The 19,385-nt window shown below is 47.7% G+C and overlaps 1 protein-coding gene across 50 annotated transcripts in view; it reads right to left on the bottom strand.

The window, feature by feature from the left end:
• The window catches only part of LOC128255896 (cell adhesion molecule Dscam2), a 67,977-nt gene that overhangs the window by 21,853 nt on the left and 26,739 nt on the right, over window positions 1-19,385 (bottom strand). For 5 of the 50 annotated variants that reach the window (XM_052985723.1, XM_052985724.1, XM_052985721.1 and 2 more), the window contains exons 6-8: window positions 19,236-19,368; window positions 7,659-8,503; window positions 7,409-7,570 (exon numbers count right to left, since the gene is read on the bottom strand). In XM_052985723.1, the coding sequence (XP_052841683.1) occupies window positions 7,409-7,570; window positions 7,659-8,503; window positions 19,236-19,368 (1,140 nt within the window). Of the gene's footprint in view, window positions 1-829; window positions 1,121-1,208; window positions 1,497-2,088; window positions 2,389-2,856; window positions 3,148-3,828; window positions 4,120-4,219; window positions 4,511-4,614; window positions 4,906-5,031; window positions 5,323-5,423; window positions 5,715-6,563; window positions 6,852-7,408; window positions 7,571-7,658; window positions 8,504-10,177; window positions 10,302-10,562; window positions 10,687-10,790; window positions 10,915-11,258; window positions 11,383-13,167; window positions 13,289-13,405; window positions 13,527-14,641; window positions 14,766-15,067; window positions 15,192-15,901; window positions 16,026-16,314; window positions 16,439-16,939; window positions 17,064-17,140; window positions 17,268-17,352; window positions 17,480-18,293; window positions 18,418-18,710; window positions 18,835-18,939; window positions 19,064-19,235; window positions 19,369-19,385 lie in introns of all 50 variants that reach the window. The other 45 variants (XM_052985755.1, XM_052985760.1, XM_052985728.1 and 42 more) reach the window with 36 other exon arrangements.

The raw sequence follows: 19,385 nt of genomic DNA, 5'->3' as shown, positions 1-19,385 counted from the left end.
AAGGAAATTATGAAGGTAAACTCTTAATTTGGTACAATGCTGTTTAAAAAGTCCCCTGCCAACCGTTCACAATCAAGGCCGCTGAGTACTCGCTGCTCGCCGCTTTGTTTTTCGCTTTGCAGGTGTAATTTCCCGCGTGACCCGCGTGTACTGAATCTATGGTCAGAAGATTGGTCCGCTTTCCACCGCGTAGAACGGCAATGCCCGCTGCAAAGTTGATTGGCTCCCCGGCAAAGAGCCACTCGATGTCGATGGGCAGATCGCCCGAGGTGACTAGGCAGTTCACGGAAACAGAGTCCTCAAAGTTTGACGGCGACTGGCCGAAGTCGAAGGGTGCAATTTTGGGTGGGGCTGTGGGGTGATGGTAGATGGTTGTTGGGATCGAAATTATAATAAAAGCAATAAAAGGTAGCTCTATCTGATACTAGCGCCCCACTCAATACCATTCACAATCAACTCGGCGGTGTATTCCGCTAAATCCGCATCATTGCGTGCCTTGCAGGTGTAGTTTCCCGCATGTCCTGCGTGCACCGAATCGATGGTCAGGATGCTGGCTTTCTTGCCACCCTTGACAATGGACACTCCAGTGTACGCGTTGATGTGGGCCCCGTTGAACAGCCAAGTAATATCCATGGGCAGGTCGCCCAGGTAGATCAGACAGTTCACAGAGACGGACTCCTCGAAGTTGATGGCGTGGTCGCCAAAGTCAAAGTGTGCGATTTTGGGGGGCACTTGTTGGGAAAGTGGACAAGGAGGAAGGGGCAAGGCGTAAGTAAACAAAAGTAAAGAAAAAACCAATCATGAATCTACAAGCTATGGGCAGTAGTACCGTTCACCACCAGTTCGGCGGTAAAGTTAACAGAGGTGGCCCGGTTGACAGCCACACAGGTATAGTTCCCGGCATGGTGATCGCGGACATAGTCTATGGACAACGCGCTGATCTTCTTGCCCAACTTCACCATGGACACATCGTAGACATTCTCATTGATCTCGCGTCCGTTGAACAGCCAAGCAAAGCTGACGGGAAAGTCGCCTGAGGTGACCAGGCACTGAACGCTGGCGGATTCGCCAAAGTTTGAGGGCTCATCTCCGAAATCAAACGGGGAAATTTTGGGAGCCACTGTTCATGGGATTTTGTTAGGGGTAGGGGAAGTAAAAAAGGAAAACAAATATAAGTAATACAATTAAAGCACTGCAAAAGTAATAACCGTTCACTTTCAGCTCGGCAGTGTGGTTAACAACACCGGCTCTGTTCTCGGCTACGCAGGAATAGTTTCCCGCGTGTTTGGCCGACACCGCCTCGATTGTCAGCTCGTTGATGCGCTTGCCGCGCTTGGTGGTCAAGATCTCTAGGTAGTCCTCGAAAGGCTGATTGTTCAGGGTCCAGGTAATGTTCACGGGCAGATCACCACCCGAAATGGTGCACTGCACGTTTACAAACTCGCCGTAGCTCATGGACTCCTCGCCAAAGGAGAAGGGACTTATTTTTGGCAGTACTGAGAATAGTTTAGATAGGGGTTCAAAGGTGTTCAAATCAAGAAAAGTAAATGATAAATTATGTGCATAAATCTTAAACCTAGGATGCAGAGTTCTGTCCAGCTAGCTAACCATTCACAATCAGTCGTGCCGAGTGGGCCGTGATTCCGGCCTTGTTCTGCGCGTGACACGAATAGAACCCGGCGTGATGGGCGGACACCGACTCAATCGAGAGCACGTTGATCCGCTTGCCGATCCGCGAGAAGGATATGTCATGGAAGCTATCGATGGTGGCATTGTTCAGCAGCCAGGTGACGTTCATCGGCAGGTCACCACCCAAAATGGTGCATTGCACGGACGCAGGTTCTCCGTAGTTCAGGGGCTCCTCCCCAAAATCAAAGGACGCTATCTTGGGGGCAACTTGGGGGGCGGAAAGTAAAGACCAAATGGTAAGTCCAATATACAAGAACAGTTCACAGCTCACAACCTCACAGGATCAGTTAGACAGATGGAGTTAGAGAGATGGGTTAGATTAGTAGCAACGCAAGCTATCCAGACTTTTGGTAACCGCAACCACTAAAGACTAGTCCGATTTACGATCGATTTTAGTACCGTTAACTGTTAGATCAACGCTGTAGGAAGTCGTTCCAGCCGCGTTGCTGGCTATGCAGGTGTATCGGCCGGTGTTGGCCGGATTGGCACTCGGAATGGACAGCATGCTCGTCTTGGCACTGATGCGATTCGTGCGCATCTGAGGCTGCATCTGGTCGAAGCCAGAGTCCGCGGCGCTGCGCTCGAAACTCCAGTGCACCTTGATGGGGCGGTCGCCCTTTTGGATTTGGCAGAACAAATCGACGGAGTCGCCCATGTTGATCAGGTCCTCGAAGGCGAAGGGCACGATTTGGGGCAGAACTGGGAAGTGAGTGGGTTCGGGGTTGGGTGTCAAATGATCTCAATCAACAGAACATTAATGTCTAGGTCTACGAAATGTAATCAATAACCATTGACGAGCAGCTCGGCACTTGAGCTCACGTTCCCAGCACTGTTGCTCGCCACGCAGCTGTAGTTTCCCGAATTGGCGGCCTTTACCGACTCCACGGTGAGCAGGCTAATCCGCTCCCCGATCTTGCTGGCCATCACGCCCAGGTGGGTGAAGAGGGGTAGGTCGTTGTGGGTCCAGCGAATCCTCAGCGGGAGATCGCCCTTGGCCACGTGGCAGGTCAACTGGACGCTGTCGCCCTCGTTGGCCTCCGCATCGAAGCTAAACGGATGAATGCTGGGCAGGACTGGGATGGGTGGGGATGTCGTTTTAAAAGAGGCAATAAGTAAACCAAAATAAATTCTAGCTTGTAAACTATGAGAGATCGAAGGGCTAGTAACCATTGACTTTCAGCTCCGCACTGTAGCTGCTCTCGCCCGCCTGATTGCGAGCCAAACAGGTGTAGACCCCGCGGTGCTCGGCCGCAATATAGTCAATGTTCAGGGTGCTCGACTTGCTGGACATGCGACCGATCACCACGTCCAGGTCACCACTGTTGAGGGTATGGTTGTTCAGAACCCAAGTAATGTTGATGGGCAGATCCCCTTTGATCGCCGTGCACTGGATGCCCATGGTCTCGCCGGAGTTGGAAGCCTCGTCGCCGAAGTCAAAGGGTCGGATTTGAGGAGGCACTGGACCCAAGCAATTGCGATTGGTGTCCGGAGGAGGGAGAACAAAAGAAAAACAACAAAACTTAAAAGCCATGTTTTTGTATATTAACCATTGACCACCAGTTCGGCGCTTTGCTCGGAAATTCCAGCCGCATTGGTGGCAATACACTTGAACAGCCCCCGGTGATGGCCATTGATGGCGTCGATGCTCAAAGAACTCAGCTTGGGGGACATTTTGATGATGCGTATTCCAACGTGCTCGTTGGTTATCGGCTGTCCATTCAGAGTCCAGTGCAGCTGGAGTGGTGTGTCGCCCTTGAAGACCATGCATTGGACAGCGGTACTATCACCGTAGTTGCTAGGCTCCTCACCAAAAACAAAGGGCATAACCTGAGGCGGCACTAGGCACAAATGGGTGGAGAAAACTTGATCTTATTCTGTGCATCAATATGACAACCATTCTTCCTATATGGAGGTGTAGGCTCCACAAATTTAAAAACTATGGAGAGCTTCTTCTTAAATTGGATCTTTCCATTATACTCAAACTCATTACAAGCACATCATTAACTCATATTTTAAACTAATTCATCTGAGTTCATTAAATTCTTAAAAAAAGCTCAGTGCTCCAACACCAAACACCAACAAACAACACTAAGTGAAGACAATATAGATAGTAAGCGTGCTTATTTGCTTGGGACAAACCATTGACTTGTAATTCTGCTACGTATTCACTGGTCCCAGCCTCATTTGTGGCTATGCACTTGTAGACTCCGCGATGAAATGCATTTAGGGAATCAATATTCAAGAGGCTCGTGCGCTTATTTAGGCGCACCAAGGTAAAACCATTTTCGTTGTTAATGATGGGAGCCGAGTTGAGGGACCACCTTATCTCCAGGGGAAGATCTCCCTTGGGCACCACACAATTGGCACTGGCAATATCGCCCACATCGGCGGCGGACTCGCCAAAACTAAAGGGCAAAACCTGGGGCGGCACTTAAAAGGGCGGGGAGTGAATGGCAAACGATTAAAACTCAAATAAATAAAACCAAATAAACTGTTGACTAAGAACTAAGAGTATGATATGAGTAATGACCATTCACGTGCAATTCAGCGCTATATTCAGCACTGCCCGCCTTGTTTGAGGCAATACATTTGTACAGTCCTCGATGTCTGGCTTCTAGTGAATCAATGCTCAAGGAGCTGGTACGCGGATTAAGGCGCGACAGGGAAAACCCATGTTCGCCGGTAATGATGGGTGCGGAATTCAAGGTCCAGCGGATCTCCATGGGCAGGTCACCCTTGGGGACCATACAAAAGCCACCAGCCATTTCACCAGTATTGGCTGGCTCAACTCCAAAGTCAAAGGGTTGGATTTGAGGAGAAACTTTGATAAAAATGAAGATGAGGTAGAGGAAATTAATAAAAAGTAACATAATTAACAGAAAACAAATTTAATCGAAGTCTAAATAGAGGTAAAGTCCAACAAACCGTTCACATCTAGTGTGGAAACGTATTCAGCATATCCTGCTGAATTGTTTGCAATGCATTTATAGCTGCCCCGATGAACAGCCTCTAAGGAATCAACATTCAACGAACTGGTCCGCTTATTTAGCCGCACTAACGTAAATCCCAGCTCGCCATTCACAATGAGAGCGGAGTTTAAGGTCCAATAGATGTCGAGTGGTAGGTCACCTTTGGGTACCACACAGTTTACACTAGCCACTTCGCCGCGGTTCAGGGGCTCATCACCAAAGGAAAAAGGACTGATCTGTGGTGCAACTATAGAGGAAAATCATTTTACTCCAGTGAAATAGACAAAGCTCTTAGCCACCAAATAAACCAGGTTAGTAGAAAAAGCAACTTTACAGACGGATATAGGGAGATCCAGAGGTGGGTTTCACCAACCATTCACTTGCAGATCAGCGGAGTAAATCGCTCGACCCGCTTGATTCTGAGCCACACAGCTGTAGGAGCCGCGATGCTTGGCCTCCAGTGCATCCACACTCAGGTAACTGGTGCGCTGGTTTAACTGCATCACTGTGAATCCGTTCACTCCTGTTGCCACAGGCTCACCGTTTAAGGTCCAATGGATTTGTAGGGGTAAATCACCCTTGAGGACGACACAGTTGATGCCTAAGACGTCACCCATGTTAAAGACTTCACTGCCAAAGTTGAAGGGCAGCACATGGGGAGGTACTATACATTGCGGAGGGTTAAATAAAATTAAAATAAAATAATAATATAATTCAAAAAATAAAAATAAAGGTGCTTTGGGTGAGGTCTACTGTTCCGTGTACCGTTGACTTTCAGCTCCGATGTGGTGAAACTAGAACCCGCCATATTTTCGGCGATGCACTTGAAGACCCCGCGATGGTCCTGCTCGACGGCGGCTATATTCAAGACGCTCGTCTTGGGAGATAGTTTCAGTATGGTGATGCCCTCCTCGCCGTTGATGATCGGTCGCGAATTGAGCGTCCACTTGATGGTGATGGGCACGTCGCCCTTCTGCACCATGCACTGCACTCCGGCATTCTCACCCGTGTTCACAGGGTCATCGCCGAAGGAGAACGGAGCTATCGAGGGTGGAACTGCATGGCAACGGAGGTAACGAAAGGAGTGGAGGGAGGAAAGGCTTAGAACCAAACGAAAATCTAAGAAACAAAAACCGTTCTTTCGCGTTTAACACGCTTAACCTTTGATAGCCAGGATGGCGGATTGCCTGGTCTCGCCGGCATTGTTGGTGGCCACGCAGGAATAGTTCCCGGCGTGTCGGGCCCTCACTGATTCGATGCTCAGAACGCTGATGCGTTGACTGTTACGGGTGACTATCAGACCATCGTTGGTGTAAACGCGGCCGCCGTTCTTGGTCCAGGCTATATCGACGGGTAGATCGCCCCGGTTCACGGTGCAGTAGGCGGACACCATGTCTAGTTCGTTGATGACATCCTCACCGAAATCGAAGGGCATTATTTGGGGCAGGACTGGATGCGTAGGGATGGGAGTGTGCAAATGCAAAAAAAGAGAGGGCAACTTAAGAAAACGACCTCTTATAGCTTGGACAATAACCATTGACTGCTAGCATGGCGGACTGGGTGATGGCCCCCGCATTGTTGGTGGCCACGCAGGAATAATTTCCCGCATGACGAGCTCGCACGGATTCGATGCTCAGGACACTCAGGCGCTGACTGTTCCTGGTCACAATCAGACCATCGTTGGTGTAGACGCGGCCGCCGTTCTTCGTCCAGTAGATGTCCACGGGCAGGTCGCCCTTGTTAACCGTACACGAGGCCGACACCATGTCCAATTCGTTGATGCTGTCCTCGCCAAAGTCAAAGGGCACGATCTGGGGCAAGACTGGGATGAGGTGGGGTTAACAGAAGATAGCCAACGAAAAAACAAAAGCTCCTACGATCGAGTGACCAATCGAGGCTATTAACCATTTACGGCCAGAACCGCCCACTGCCGGGTCTCGCCCGCATTGTTGGTGGCCACGCAGGAGTAGTTGCCGGCATGTCGCGCCCTTGCGGACTCAATGCTGAGGACACTCATGCGGGTGCTGGTCTTGGTCACCACGATGCCATCGTTGGTGTAGACCCGACCGCCGTTCTTTGTCCAGGCCACATCGATGGGCAGGTCGCCCTTGTTGACCGTGCAGGAGGCAGACACCATGTCCAGCTCGTTGACGCTCTCCTCGCCGAAGTCGAAGGGCACGATCTGGGGCAGCACTGCGGAGGGGGGCGAGGAAGCGAGGAGGGTCAAGGAAACGCAACTCAAAAACCAAAGGACTAATCAATCTACGACTCGAAGAGGGCAAAGGCGAACCGTTGACTCTCAGCTCGGCCGTGTGGTAAATGACCCCGGCCGCATTCCTGGCCACACACGTGTAGTTGGCTCGATGGCGGGCATGCACGGACTCGATGCTCAGCATGCTGATGCGCTGCGTCGTCTTGGTGATCAGGATGCCATCGTTGGACATCAGACGACCCACGCCCGTCGTCGGGTCCGGCGCCGTGGTCCAGTACAACTCCAGCGGAGTGTCGCCCTTGTTCACCGTGCACGTGGCCGAGACCATGTCGTTCATGTTGATGGTCTCCTCCCCAAAGTCAAAGGGCACGACCTGCGGCGGAACTGAACGAGGGGTTTTGGGGATTTTGTTGAGAGCAGAGCTAGCGACCAACGTTGAGGCTGAAACCTAAAGACCCGCCCAAGAAAGCGTGACATCGACCAGAGCTCGCCCCAATAATCGGGGAGGTCTGGGCACAAGTTGTACTTCTCCACTTACCCATGACTTGCACTTCCAAGGATCCGCGGGCGGAGTATCCTTCCTGGTTCTTCGCCACGCAAGTGTAGGTCGCCTGGTCTGAGTTGCGTTCCACGTTCTCGATTATCAGCGTTCCGTTGGGGAAAACCTTCTGTTTGCGGTTGATGGGCAGGGCACGGTTATCTAAGGTAAGAATTAATCAATTATAAGGTTATTTTGTTATATCTTAAGTTAAAATGCTGCAAAACAGTTGAAATGGACTTCCACTCACCTCGCTCCCAGACAATGGAATCGATGGGGTAGCCAGCTACTGGACAGGTGACTATTAGGGTCTCGCCAGCCACTATCGCCTTCTTCTCCATTTGACGGATGTAGGGCAGGCCATAGACATTTAACTTGGCCGAGTGTTCAGCCACGCCCACTTTGCTCTTGGCTATGCACTTGTAGAGACCTCCATCGTTGGCGTGCACCGAGGTGATGTTCAGATAGGAAACCACATCTCCGTTGACCGTCACATACTGTCCAACCTGATAGCGATCGTTGTTGGCGATCTTCTTGCCGTCGAGTTCCCACGAGATTTCGGGGGTCGGGTTGCCGCCAGCCACGCACTTGAGGAACACACTTGGGCCGGGTTCCATGGTCTCTTCCTGGAAGGCCTGTCGTATGACGGGCGGGTCAAAGCGGCCTCCGAGCTTCAGTTCAGCACTGGCCTCGGCCGATTCCTGGTCGTTCCTCACGAAGCACTGGTACATGCCCTTATCCTCCTTCTTCACGGATTCGATGCGCAGCACAGGCTCGCTATGTCCGATGGCCTTGCCGTCCTTCATCCAACTGACGGTCTTGATGGGGTTTCCGGTGTACTGGCAGGTAAATACTGCGGGGCGTCCAAAGTCGACTGTCTGGGTGGGGGGATCGATCTTGGCGGAGAGTGGGGCGGTCACTGTAAGCACTGTCTCAACGCTCTCCCCTCCCACGGAGTTGTTCACCACGCACAGATATTTGCCAGAGTCCTCGACAACCGCGTCCTTGATGATGAGAGTGCCAGAGACCTGCTTTACACGATCATTTAACACCACGGCTTGCTTCCGGGTTGTGCCTTCGATGAACTTGTACCATCTGGAACGAGAGGATTATGTTAATAGAGAGTTCCAAAGTTTAATGTTGGCATTGGGGACAAGTGGGCACAGAGTGAGGCAGTCGAATTAGTGAACAGCATTCCTGCATTTCGAGATCACGAGCTACTTACCCCACCTCAGGTTTGGCGATGGACCTTACTTACCTTTTGGAAACAATTTATTTTAAAATTGCCTGCTCATTCTGTGCACCACTTTCTGGGGATTTGGGAAAACCTAACCACTACCTAGTGAGGGGACCTAACAATCTACCTATAAACCGGCACTGGATATCCCTGTCCTGGACAATGGCCAACAAAGGTACCATAAACAGGCACTTCGTTGATCTCAATGCTCTTTACTGAAATGCGGGGCTTTACAAGGCCAACAGGCTCTGAAAAAGTTTAACATATATAAAAAATAAGGGGACCAACAGAAGGAAACCCAATAATCCCAACTCAACTGCCTGAAAGTCTGATAATATTTCTATATATGTACCTAAACACTGGATGGGGATACCCTTGCCCTTGGCAAAGAATTGAGAAACTATGGCCCAATCTCTGAGTCTGTTCCTGCAAGCGATCACCGGATATGGTGGGGCCTACACTGCCAATGGGTTCTGAAATGAATCGTTAGATGGTGAATCTTCAATTCGGAATGGATTTTGCTGCCTGAACGTTGTTTACGGTTATTGAATCTTTTTTACCTAAATGCGGGTGTGGGAAACGATTGCCCCAGGCACAAAATGGCCAAGTCTGTGCTCGCAGACTTTGTAATTTCTTGCAGCCGACCACCGGATATTTTTGGAGATACACTGCCCACAGGCTCTAAAAATAGTTGGCACTGATGTATGGAAACAGTTTCTGTCGAGAAAAGCTGCCTGAATGTTGGACTAACCTGATGATGGGTAATGGAAACGCCTGCGCCTGGCAAAGTAGGGCAAAACTAGTGGATATTTCTTTGACAAATGTGAAACTCTTGGACTCGCCAGAGAAGGTGGGAGTTTTGGCGCCAACTGGCTCTACAAAAAGAACAACAAAATGCTTCATATGGGTCTATTATGGGATTACACTTATGTCTATTTAATGGCTACCTTATCAGGGGCACCGGATACGCCTGTGCCTGGCACAATAATGCGAAACTCTGATTTAAGCGACGCACGAACGTATAGCTTTTCATATCGGAAGCAAAGGTTGGACCCTTGGCACTGACGGGTTCTGGGAATACAATGAGAGGGAACTGCTTAACTGCCTGAATTACCGTGTGTAGGGAACTGGAAATGCTTGAGCCTGACACAGCAGCACAATATCACTCGACTTTGAGCCGAGTAGACTGGAAATCTTTGAAACAGTAGCAAAGGTTGGAGCCTTGGCACCTACAGGCTCTGCAAGTCAAAATGAAAAAAAAAAACTTATCAGAGTTCTTCGAAAAGGTCTAGTAAACTGCCTGAATGAATGCGGGTGTTAGCCAATAGACTACCTCATAGCGGGAACTGGATAGGCTTGAGCCTGACACAGCAAAGCAAAGCTTTGACCCACTGGCCGGATATAGGAAAATACATTCGAGTCGGTTGAAAACGTGGGAGCCCTAGCGCCAATGGGTTCTGAAAACAACGATTGGGCATTAACATTAATGTAATGGGAAAACTGCCTGAAACTTAACAAAGGTATTTTCTAACCTCATGATTGGGACAGGATAAGCCTGAGCCTGACAGAGCAAGGCAAAACTCTGACCCACAGAGCGGGTGTACGAAAACGAATTGGAATCCGTTGAAAACGTGGGAGCTCTGGCACCGATAGGCTCTGTAATTTATAATCTCCAATTTAGAAATCAATGGGATGTTAATTATAAGAAAACTGCCTGATGGAAACCAAGATCATAGCTAACCTCATTATGGGCACTGGAAAAGCTTGAGCCTGACAAAGCATTGCAAAACTCTGACCCACAGCACGCGCATAGGAAAACGAGTTATAGTCGGAGGAGAATGTGGGAGCCCTGGCACCAATAGGTTCTGCAAAGCACTCAGAGAAGTTTTAACCATAAGCCTGTTTTCTGAAACTTGCCTAATGATGGGAACGGGAAAAGCCTGAGCCTGGCACAACAGGGCAAAGCTGGCATCAATCGAGCGCTCAAATATGCTGCCCTTGGAGTCGCTCGAAAAGGTCGGAGCCTTCGCCCCAACGGGCTCTAAAATAAATAAAATTTTATACAACATCTTGGCATTGGTAATTTAACCCTACACAGAACCAGTTTGACAGCGTTAGGCCTAGTACTAAGTGGGCTACGATTACCTAAATATGGGCACTGGGTAGGATTGGGCCTCGCAGGTGAGAGCAAGTTCGCTATTTTGGGGTGCCTGAATGGTAAACGTCGAGGCCACACTGGGAAAACTGGGCGCCTTAAATCCCACAGGTTCTAAGAGATCAAAGATAATAGTTGTGAGATGTGCGAAATTTCCATAAAAGAATACTGACTGAATGTTTTGGTCTACCTAAAACTGAGACTTAAGATTAACTTTTTATATGTTTTCTACTTTCTTTTAATCAAACCACTAAATATACAATTTAATTAAAGTAGAGATAATCGGCTTTAGGGACTTCAATGTTTTTAAACATTTAAAACAAATATTTTCTTATTCGACTTGATTTTGACAAACTATGTCTAAAAGCAAAGGCATCTGTTCTTAGGACTTTTGAATATTTAATAAGTCAGAAGTAAGCGACGCATACTTTGTCATTAAATAACTTTAAGAAGTATACCTAAAAACTGGCACCGGAAAGGCTTGAGCCTGGCAGAGCATGGCGAAAGTGGAAAGCAATGGAACGTGTTGCTGAAAGACCATAACTCCTGTTGGCACTGCCGGAGCCTTTGAGCCTATGGGTTCTGGAAAGTTGAAAGTAATTCTGGAGTTCATATTCTGCATAAAAACTGCACTTCTTGAGTTACTGCACTGAATGTGGGAGTCTTTCGCTCACCTAATGATGGGCACTGGAAAGGCTTGGGCCTGGCAGAGTAAAGCGAAAGCCGAGCCCTTTGACTTTTCCACCTCGATGAGCTTGTACTCGAGGGAAAAGGTCGGGGCCTTGGCGCCAACGGGCTCTGCAAATGAAGTCAGCCACTAATTAACATACTTTAAACGCAAACAATAAACTGACTGAATGTACTTAGGGGTCAACGAAAGTCCCTAAGTACTTTTCATTTAATTCGATGCCACAAACTTTCACTTAGGCATTGGACGTGACCCCACGACCTGAACCTGACCCGAATGACCCGGAAAAAACTTTAGTAACTAAGACGAAAAAAAGTGATACATAGCTAAATAATGCACATTTCAATTCGGTCAAAGTTAAGGCCAAAGGCATGCGCAGAAGCGTGTGTTGAAGCAAAAACAGCTGAGCAGCAACAAGTGGAGGTCACCAGCGCCCACTCCGCCCCTTTTCAATGCCATTCGACCTAAAGAAAGTGGCACAAACCAACGGTTGTTGACCCAGAAACGTGCGTTCATTCATAAACGGGTGTGCGAGCGGGACAGATGAAATCCACTCGCGCTCCGGAGGGGTAATTGTTTGGGAAATTTCTTGTGGATGCCAAGCATGCGCAGTGACAAGAGAGGGAAAAAGAGAGAGAGAGTTACAGCGCGAGAGCGAACCAGCTGAGCGCCGGGTTTGTTTACAAACTGCGTACTCACACCAGTGCAAAATAAAAACAAGGGGAAAGAGGCATCACGCACACATGCATGGCTATGTTTACGATGCCTCTTCCTCCCATTCCATTTATGGTTTGTTTACGTAGCTTACTTTTCTGCGTACCCAAGTGTGGGTGTTCGCCTATTTTGTTTGTGTTTTGCTTTGCGCGCGCATTTTTATGAATGAACCCTCCTACCCGCGAACATCCCCTCCCCCTTCTTAAACCAAAGTTGTGGGCAAGAGTTCACACTTCTTATGCATAATTAATGTCACGTCTGGAAAGGCTCTCAAAGGGCCGGAGAATCTGACCTGCTAATGGGCACCGGATATGCCTGGGCGGGACAAAGGAGCACTATGTCCATGCCGCAACGCCTCTCGATACCGGACCACTTGGTGTCCACCGAAAGTACGGGAGCTTTGGCCGAAATGGGTTCTGCAGAAAATGACAAAGGTTTGGTCCATCACGGATAATCAAGAATGTTTGGGAAAGGGAAAACTTCATGATTTTAGACTCCGTAAAGATAAGATTTTTCTTATCTGATCTTACGGTTTTTAACAAAAATTTATAATTATTTCTGACTTCTGCGTTAAACTAAACTTGTAAACTAATTGTTTCAGGCATTAAAAAACCATTTATTTACATAAAAATCCTTAAAGCACTAAAAGAAAATCGTTAGATAATCACACCTAAGGCAACCTTTACTGCACCTTCATTTAGAGTATGCAGAGTAAATTAAGAAGCACTTTGGTCTAACCTAAAGGCGGGAACTGGAAAGGCCTGGGCGGGACAGAACAGGGCCAGATTGGTGGACAACATTCTTTCGATCCAAGAGCGCTTAATGTCATTGGAAAGCAGAGTGGGAGCCTTACCCCCAACAGGTTCTGTAGAAGCAAAAACAATTTACCAAATTAACTAAGTAGAATAATAAACAAAATCGAAACCTTAGCCTGATGTTGGTTGATGGGATGCAACAGAACCCACCTAAAGCTGGGGGCGGGATAGCCCTGCGCTGGACAAAGTATAGCGGTGGTAGCCGAGGACTCCACTATGTTGGGCTTATAGGTAAGTGCATTTATCTTTGGCGGACTGCTGCTTATCGGCTCTAAACAATGAAATAGCTACGTTTTAGTTTCAAGACAAATCGTAACATTCTAAGACTGCCAGAATGTGGGAATATAGTTTCTCTATTTAAAACGAAATTTTTCTTTGATGAACCAACCTAAAACTGGGAGCAGGATACCCCTGAGCTGGACACAATATCGAGAGGTCGGTGTGACCAGAAACAACCAGAGGTCGCGACTGCAAAGGCGGCACCTTGGGAGCAGTGCTAGAAACGGGCTCTATAAAAAGAGATTGAGGCCAAAAGTTAATGCTTTCTGTAACTACACCTACTAAATATTTAACTGCCTGAACATTGCAAGTATTTGGGATTTCTTTTAGGTTTACCTAAACACTGGCACTGGATAGCCTTGTGCAGGACATAAAAGCGCCAAAGTCGATGAACCCGCATAGGTCTTCATATCGAACTTTGCCAGCGATACCACTTTGGGTACAGTACTGCTAATGGGCTCTGCAATTTTTAGATACAATTTGAACTAATTAAAACGTTAAGGCATTAAAAAACTCCTGAATGTTGAGCCTCTCACCTAAAAGCCGGCACTGGAAAACCCTGCGCAGGACACATTATGGCCACAATTCCACCTAGCCGTACGTATTCAATATTTGTTTTTTGAATAAGCGCCACTCTTGGAGCAGCTCCACTAATAGGCTCTGGAAAAATTAATCAAAACATTCCAAATCGAATTCATACACATCCCCAATTGAAAACTGCCTGAATAGGCTAAGGAAATCACCTGAAAAATGGAACTGGATAGGCCTGGGCCGGACAAAGCAGGGTCCCACTGCCCATCAGAGCAATATCCACATTCCGGGTCTTATCGCCGGAGGTGAGTCGTGGACCCACACTCCCCACAGGTTCTATAAAATATCAGGCATATAGAAATAATACCAATCTAAGCTGAAAACTGCCCAAAACGCTTGGAGATTTACCTAAAAAAAGGCACCGGATAGGCTTGGCCAGGACAAAAGAGGGTAAAACTGGCAGACAGACGAGCCTCCGCATTCTTCAGACGATTCTCTACACTTATTTTGGGCGCCACGCTGCCAACAGGCTCTACAAAAAATGGTCAATTTGGTTTTAAAATGATATTCAAATTTTTACTGAAATCTGCCTGAATGGTTTGGTTTTACCTAAACGATGGCACCGGATACGATTGGGCTGGACAAAAGAGGGTTAGGGTGGCATTGGATGCTGCCCCAGCGTCCTTGAGACGTTCTCCCACGCTAATTTTGGGTCCTACACTGCCAACCGGCTCTGAAAGAGAGTGCTTATTGAGAAATTCACCAAACTAAACTCAAGTGAAAACTGCCTGAGGGAACTTGGTTCGGGTCTTACCTAAATGCAGGAACCGGATAGGATTGGGCCGGACAAAATATACTCAAATCTCCCTGCTGCGGAACCTCGGCGTCCTTGCGACGCTCGCCCACACTGATCTTGGGTGGCACACTGCCCACGGGCTCTGAAACCAAGAAAGTGCGGAGTGAGCACCAGATGCCTATGCTTACATTGAAAACTGCCCAAGTAACTCGACAATAATGGATTTTACCTGCCACTCAAATAACTTTTTCAAGGGATGGTGGGGGCCTTGTGTCCCGTTTGCGTGACACTGAATGGGTTTAATCGGGCGGCAGCTCTGGTCACAATGCTAATTAGAGTTTGGAGCCAATGAGGCTTGGCGACCTAATCTCGGCTCACTTGTAATTGGAAAACTTTGGACAAGCCGCATAGCCTGACAGCTTGTACGTATTGGCAACAAGTTACCTATAGAAGGGCACGGGGTAGGCCTGGGCAGGACAGAAAATGGCTATTGTTCTGCCCTGGCGGATGCTGTCGTGACTGAAGCCGTCCTTTTTGTTGACACGCGGGGCCACGCTGCCCACAGGCTCTATAGTTTTTGGGGTTAGAATTGTCAGGAAGGTAAACAACTGCCTGAAGAGAATGGGGGAATACAGTACTCGACGATGACCCACCTATAAAAGGGAACTGGAAAGGACTGGGCCGGACAACGAAGTGCCACAATAGCACCAACGGCAATACGATCGTGACTGAACTCATCGTTTTTATTCACTTTTGGCGCCACACTGCCAACAGGCTCTGAAAGAATTTCGATTTGCGTAAGTCGAATCTGGCTAATGAAAACTGATTGAAGATTGAAATCTGAGCACTCGACATTACCTATAAACAGGCACCGGATAGGACTGAGCAGGACACTGAATAGAGATTGTCATCGAGCTTTTATGCGGTCGTGATTGAACTCATCCTTGCGATTTACCCGCGGAGCAACACTACCAATTGGTTCTATAAAAAGTTGGGTTTTAGTTTCGTTTCAATTGAACTGACTGAATGAATGGGTGCCCGTACACGACAACGTGTATTTAAAGCATTTACCTATAGGCTGGGACTGGATAGGATTGAGCAGGGCAAAGCAAGGCCAGTGAGCCGTTGGATTTGGCTACAAATATGCCCACTTTATCTTTTATTTCAACTTTAGGCGCCACACTGCCAACGGGCTCTGAAAGTAAACATTTTCAAGTCTATCTCTACCTTCTTGAAAGGAAGCCCGGACCTAATGGACGGTACTCAACAATGTTTTACCTAAACGCTGGCATTGGATATCCCTGAGCCTTGCATAACAAGTTCAATGAATTTCGCGATACCCTGATATTGACACCAAATTTGTCTTGCATATCAACTTTAGGCGCCACACTGCCAACAGGCTCTGAAATGTAATTTAATTAACGTCTACAACTAAAACTCCTGATGTTGAGGTATGTTGGGCTGTACTCAACAATGTATTTACCTAAAAGCTGGCATAGGAAATCCTTGGGCCTTGCAAAACAAATTCAAGGACTTATTCGAACTTCTGATGGTAAAATCCATCTTATCATGCATATCAACCTTGGGCGCCACACTGCCCACGGGTTCTGCAATGGTTTTTTAAGCGAAAGATTGTAAGACTGGCAAAACACATCGAAAACTGCCTGAGAAACACAGGAGGATGTTCCTACCTATAAGCTGGCATGGGATACGACTGAGCTGGGCACAATAAACTCAAGGCCTGACCCCGGGGCTTGTCCAGCCAAGTAATTCGATCTTTAACATCAACTTTTGGCGCTACACTGCCCACGGGCTCTGCAATAATTAAAGAGCGTATTAAAGTCATCCGAAGATCCCTAAATACTTAGACTGATTCATGAAAACTGCCTGAGGAAGAAGGATTGATAACAAAGCTTACCGGGCGCTTGGCATTGGAAAGGACTGAGCTGGACAAAGCAAGTTGAGGGAGCTGCCCTGGGGCTTGTCCACCCACTTGATCCGATCGTTGGGATCCACTTTGGGAGCCACACTGCCCACAGGCTCTACAAAGATTTGTTATGAGTTTCTCCACTCTTACACCCTAGATAAACTGCCTAAACGTTGGAACACAGCGGCCAGAAACTCACCGAAATGCAGGCACCGGATACGACTGAGCTGGGCAAACTATCGATAGACTGTTATCCAGGGCCACCCGAGCGTAGTTAATCTCGTCTTTAATATCAACTTTAGGAGCGACACTACCAACAGGTTCTAGGGAAAGTTATCTATTTAGTTTCCCTCAACGAGAAAACCTGAATGTTGGACTAGGTTTGTTACCTAAAGAACGGCATGGGATACGATTGGGCAGGACAAATAAGAGCCTTGGATGCCCCCAAACGAGTCCTGGCGAATGTGAACTCATCACGAGTATCCACTTTGGGTGCGACTGAGCCTACGGGTTCTGGTTTGGAGTGAAATGTACGTTATTTATCGCCCAATTATAACAACTGAATGTTGGCCGAGGGTTTCGGAACTGACCTAACAATGGGTACTGGATATGCCTGACCGGGGCATTGCATGGAGAAGTCCTCTGCTAGCTTCACTTGGAGCACTTGAAACTTGTCGTGCAGACTTGTAATCTTGGGCGGAACAGATCCAATTGGCTCTAGGTATCGAAAGGTAAATATTTAAAGTATTCTTTGGAAAATTTTCCTACCCAGAATGTTGTGATAGAACAAAACGACACCCACCTAACGATCGGCACAGGATAGGCCTGACCTGGACACTGCATGGCAAAGTCACTTTCCAGTTTGACCTGCATAAGTTGGAACTTATCGTTGATATTGTTGATTTTTGGCGGCACTGAGCCAATCGGTTCTGGAATATTAATTATAATGAGAGCCTAAATAAACCTTAAACCCACCAAATGTCTGAAAAGGTGTTGGGATAGGCATACCTATTGATGGGCACGGGGAAAGCCTGACCAGGGCACTGCATTGCATATTTCGTGCCCAAGGAGACCTCCATTGTACGAACTCTTTCCAAGAGGTTCAACTTCGGAGGCACGGAAGCAACGGGCTCTAAGCAAAACATAAGTCATTTAAGTGTGGGATAATGTCCGACAAATCTGCCCAAATGTTGGAAGCTTTGCTACGACCTGAGCAGCATTGAAGACATTGTAGATTCTTGAATTACCTACCTATGGGCGGGAATGGGAAACGACTGGGCTGGACATTTTAGGCTCAAGCTTCTGCCCACATAGCCACGGGCATTAGCCACTTCGTCATCTATGCTAACTTTGGGGGGCACGCTGCCAATGGGTTCTGAAAAGGCAGCAACGACTGGAAACTGAGCAAAACTAAGCTAATCTTAAACTGACTGAATTGGGATAGGCCTTATTGAATAATCACATTAATAGCACTGTCTGAAACTCGGAGAACACCCCAAATCGGGAAACGTTCCAAATTAATGGCCTGCAATGGCGCACCTGTGAGCTGGAATCGGATATGACTGGGCCGGGCAGAGCAAAGCGAATCCGATTCCCCGGGATATCTCGCGTGTTTGCAGTTTGTCCTGCACATTTATTTTCGGCTTGACAGAGCCAACGGGTTCTACGGGCAAAACAAGAGTGAGCGAAGGTCACGGAGGAGCTAGAAAAACTGCCTGATGTTGCTGGGAAAGGGAAACCCACCTGAAGGATGGCGTTGGGTACGACTGAGCCATGCAGAGGAGGGCATAACTGCTGGACAGCTCCACGTCTATGAACTGGTGCTTGTCCTGGAGTGTCACCTTGGGTCGGACACTGCCTACGGGTTCTAAAATTGAGAAAGTTGGGAATGCCCTTAGTTCAACTGACTGAATGCTTAAACTAACAAAAGCTCCATGGAAGCTTACTTGAAAACGGGCATGGGATACGACTGCACCGGGCACTGAATGTTGAAACTTGTGCCGCTCTGTATCTGCATCATTTTAAAGCGCTCTAGAAAATTTAACTTGGGCGCAACACTGCCAACGGGTTCTAAAAATGGGAAAACCTTTAAGCTATTCTGGCGGCCTTCATAGACAATAATTCGTACATGAATGTTGGGCTTAAGGGACTAGAGTTTACCTAGAAATTGGCTGCGGATACGCCTGGGCTGGGCATAGAAGACTTAAACTAAGCAATCTTTTGACCTTTACATGTTTTAAGTCGTCGGAATTCGTTATCTTAGGACTGACACTACCAATAGGCTCTGCAACAAAAAAAAAATAGTTAATCTTCTAACAAGACTCCTAAACTATTTATTGAAACTGCCCAAAGGAATGGGAACTGTGGGTTTTCTCTATGCAGCATTTACCTAAAGAAAGGCTGCGGATACCCTTGAGCTGGACAAAGTATGCTTAAGTCTTGGCCGCTTTTTCCCTTAAGATTCTTGAAATCTTCACCAGTATTTATCTTGGGGCTCACACTGCCAACAGGCTCTATAAAGAAATTATCGATTTTGGTTGAAGGCCAACAAATTCTATGATACACTGCCTGAGATGGGAAGGGAACACTGCCAACAGGTTCTTAAAGAGAGATTCGGAAGTGAATAAAGCTTTCTTAAAGATCAACAATCTGCCTGAAGTTGGGGATATAGAAGTGAAAATGTACCTAAAAAAGGGCACTGGATAGGCTTGAGCAGGACACATGAGTGTTACGCTGCCCATTTTAGGAACCCGAATGAGAGTTATGTGCTCCTGATTGCCATTGCCATTCAGCTGGGGACTGACACTGCCCACAGGCTCTGTCGAATATAGAATG

Source organism: Drosophila gunungcola, assembly GCF_025200985.1.
Source record: "Drosophila gunungcola strain Sukarami chromosome 2R unlocalized genomic scaffold, Dgunungcola_SK_2 000012F, whole genome shotgun sequence".
Classification (NCBI taxonomy): Eukaryota; Metazoa; Arthropoda; class Insecta; order Diptera; family Drosophilidae; genus Drosophila; species Drosophila gunungcola.
The sequence above is the reverse complement of the archived record's forward strand: the minus strand, read 5'-3'. Positions and strand labels throughout refer to the sequence as shown.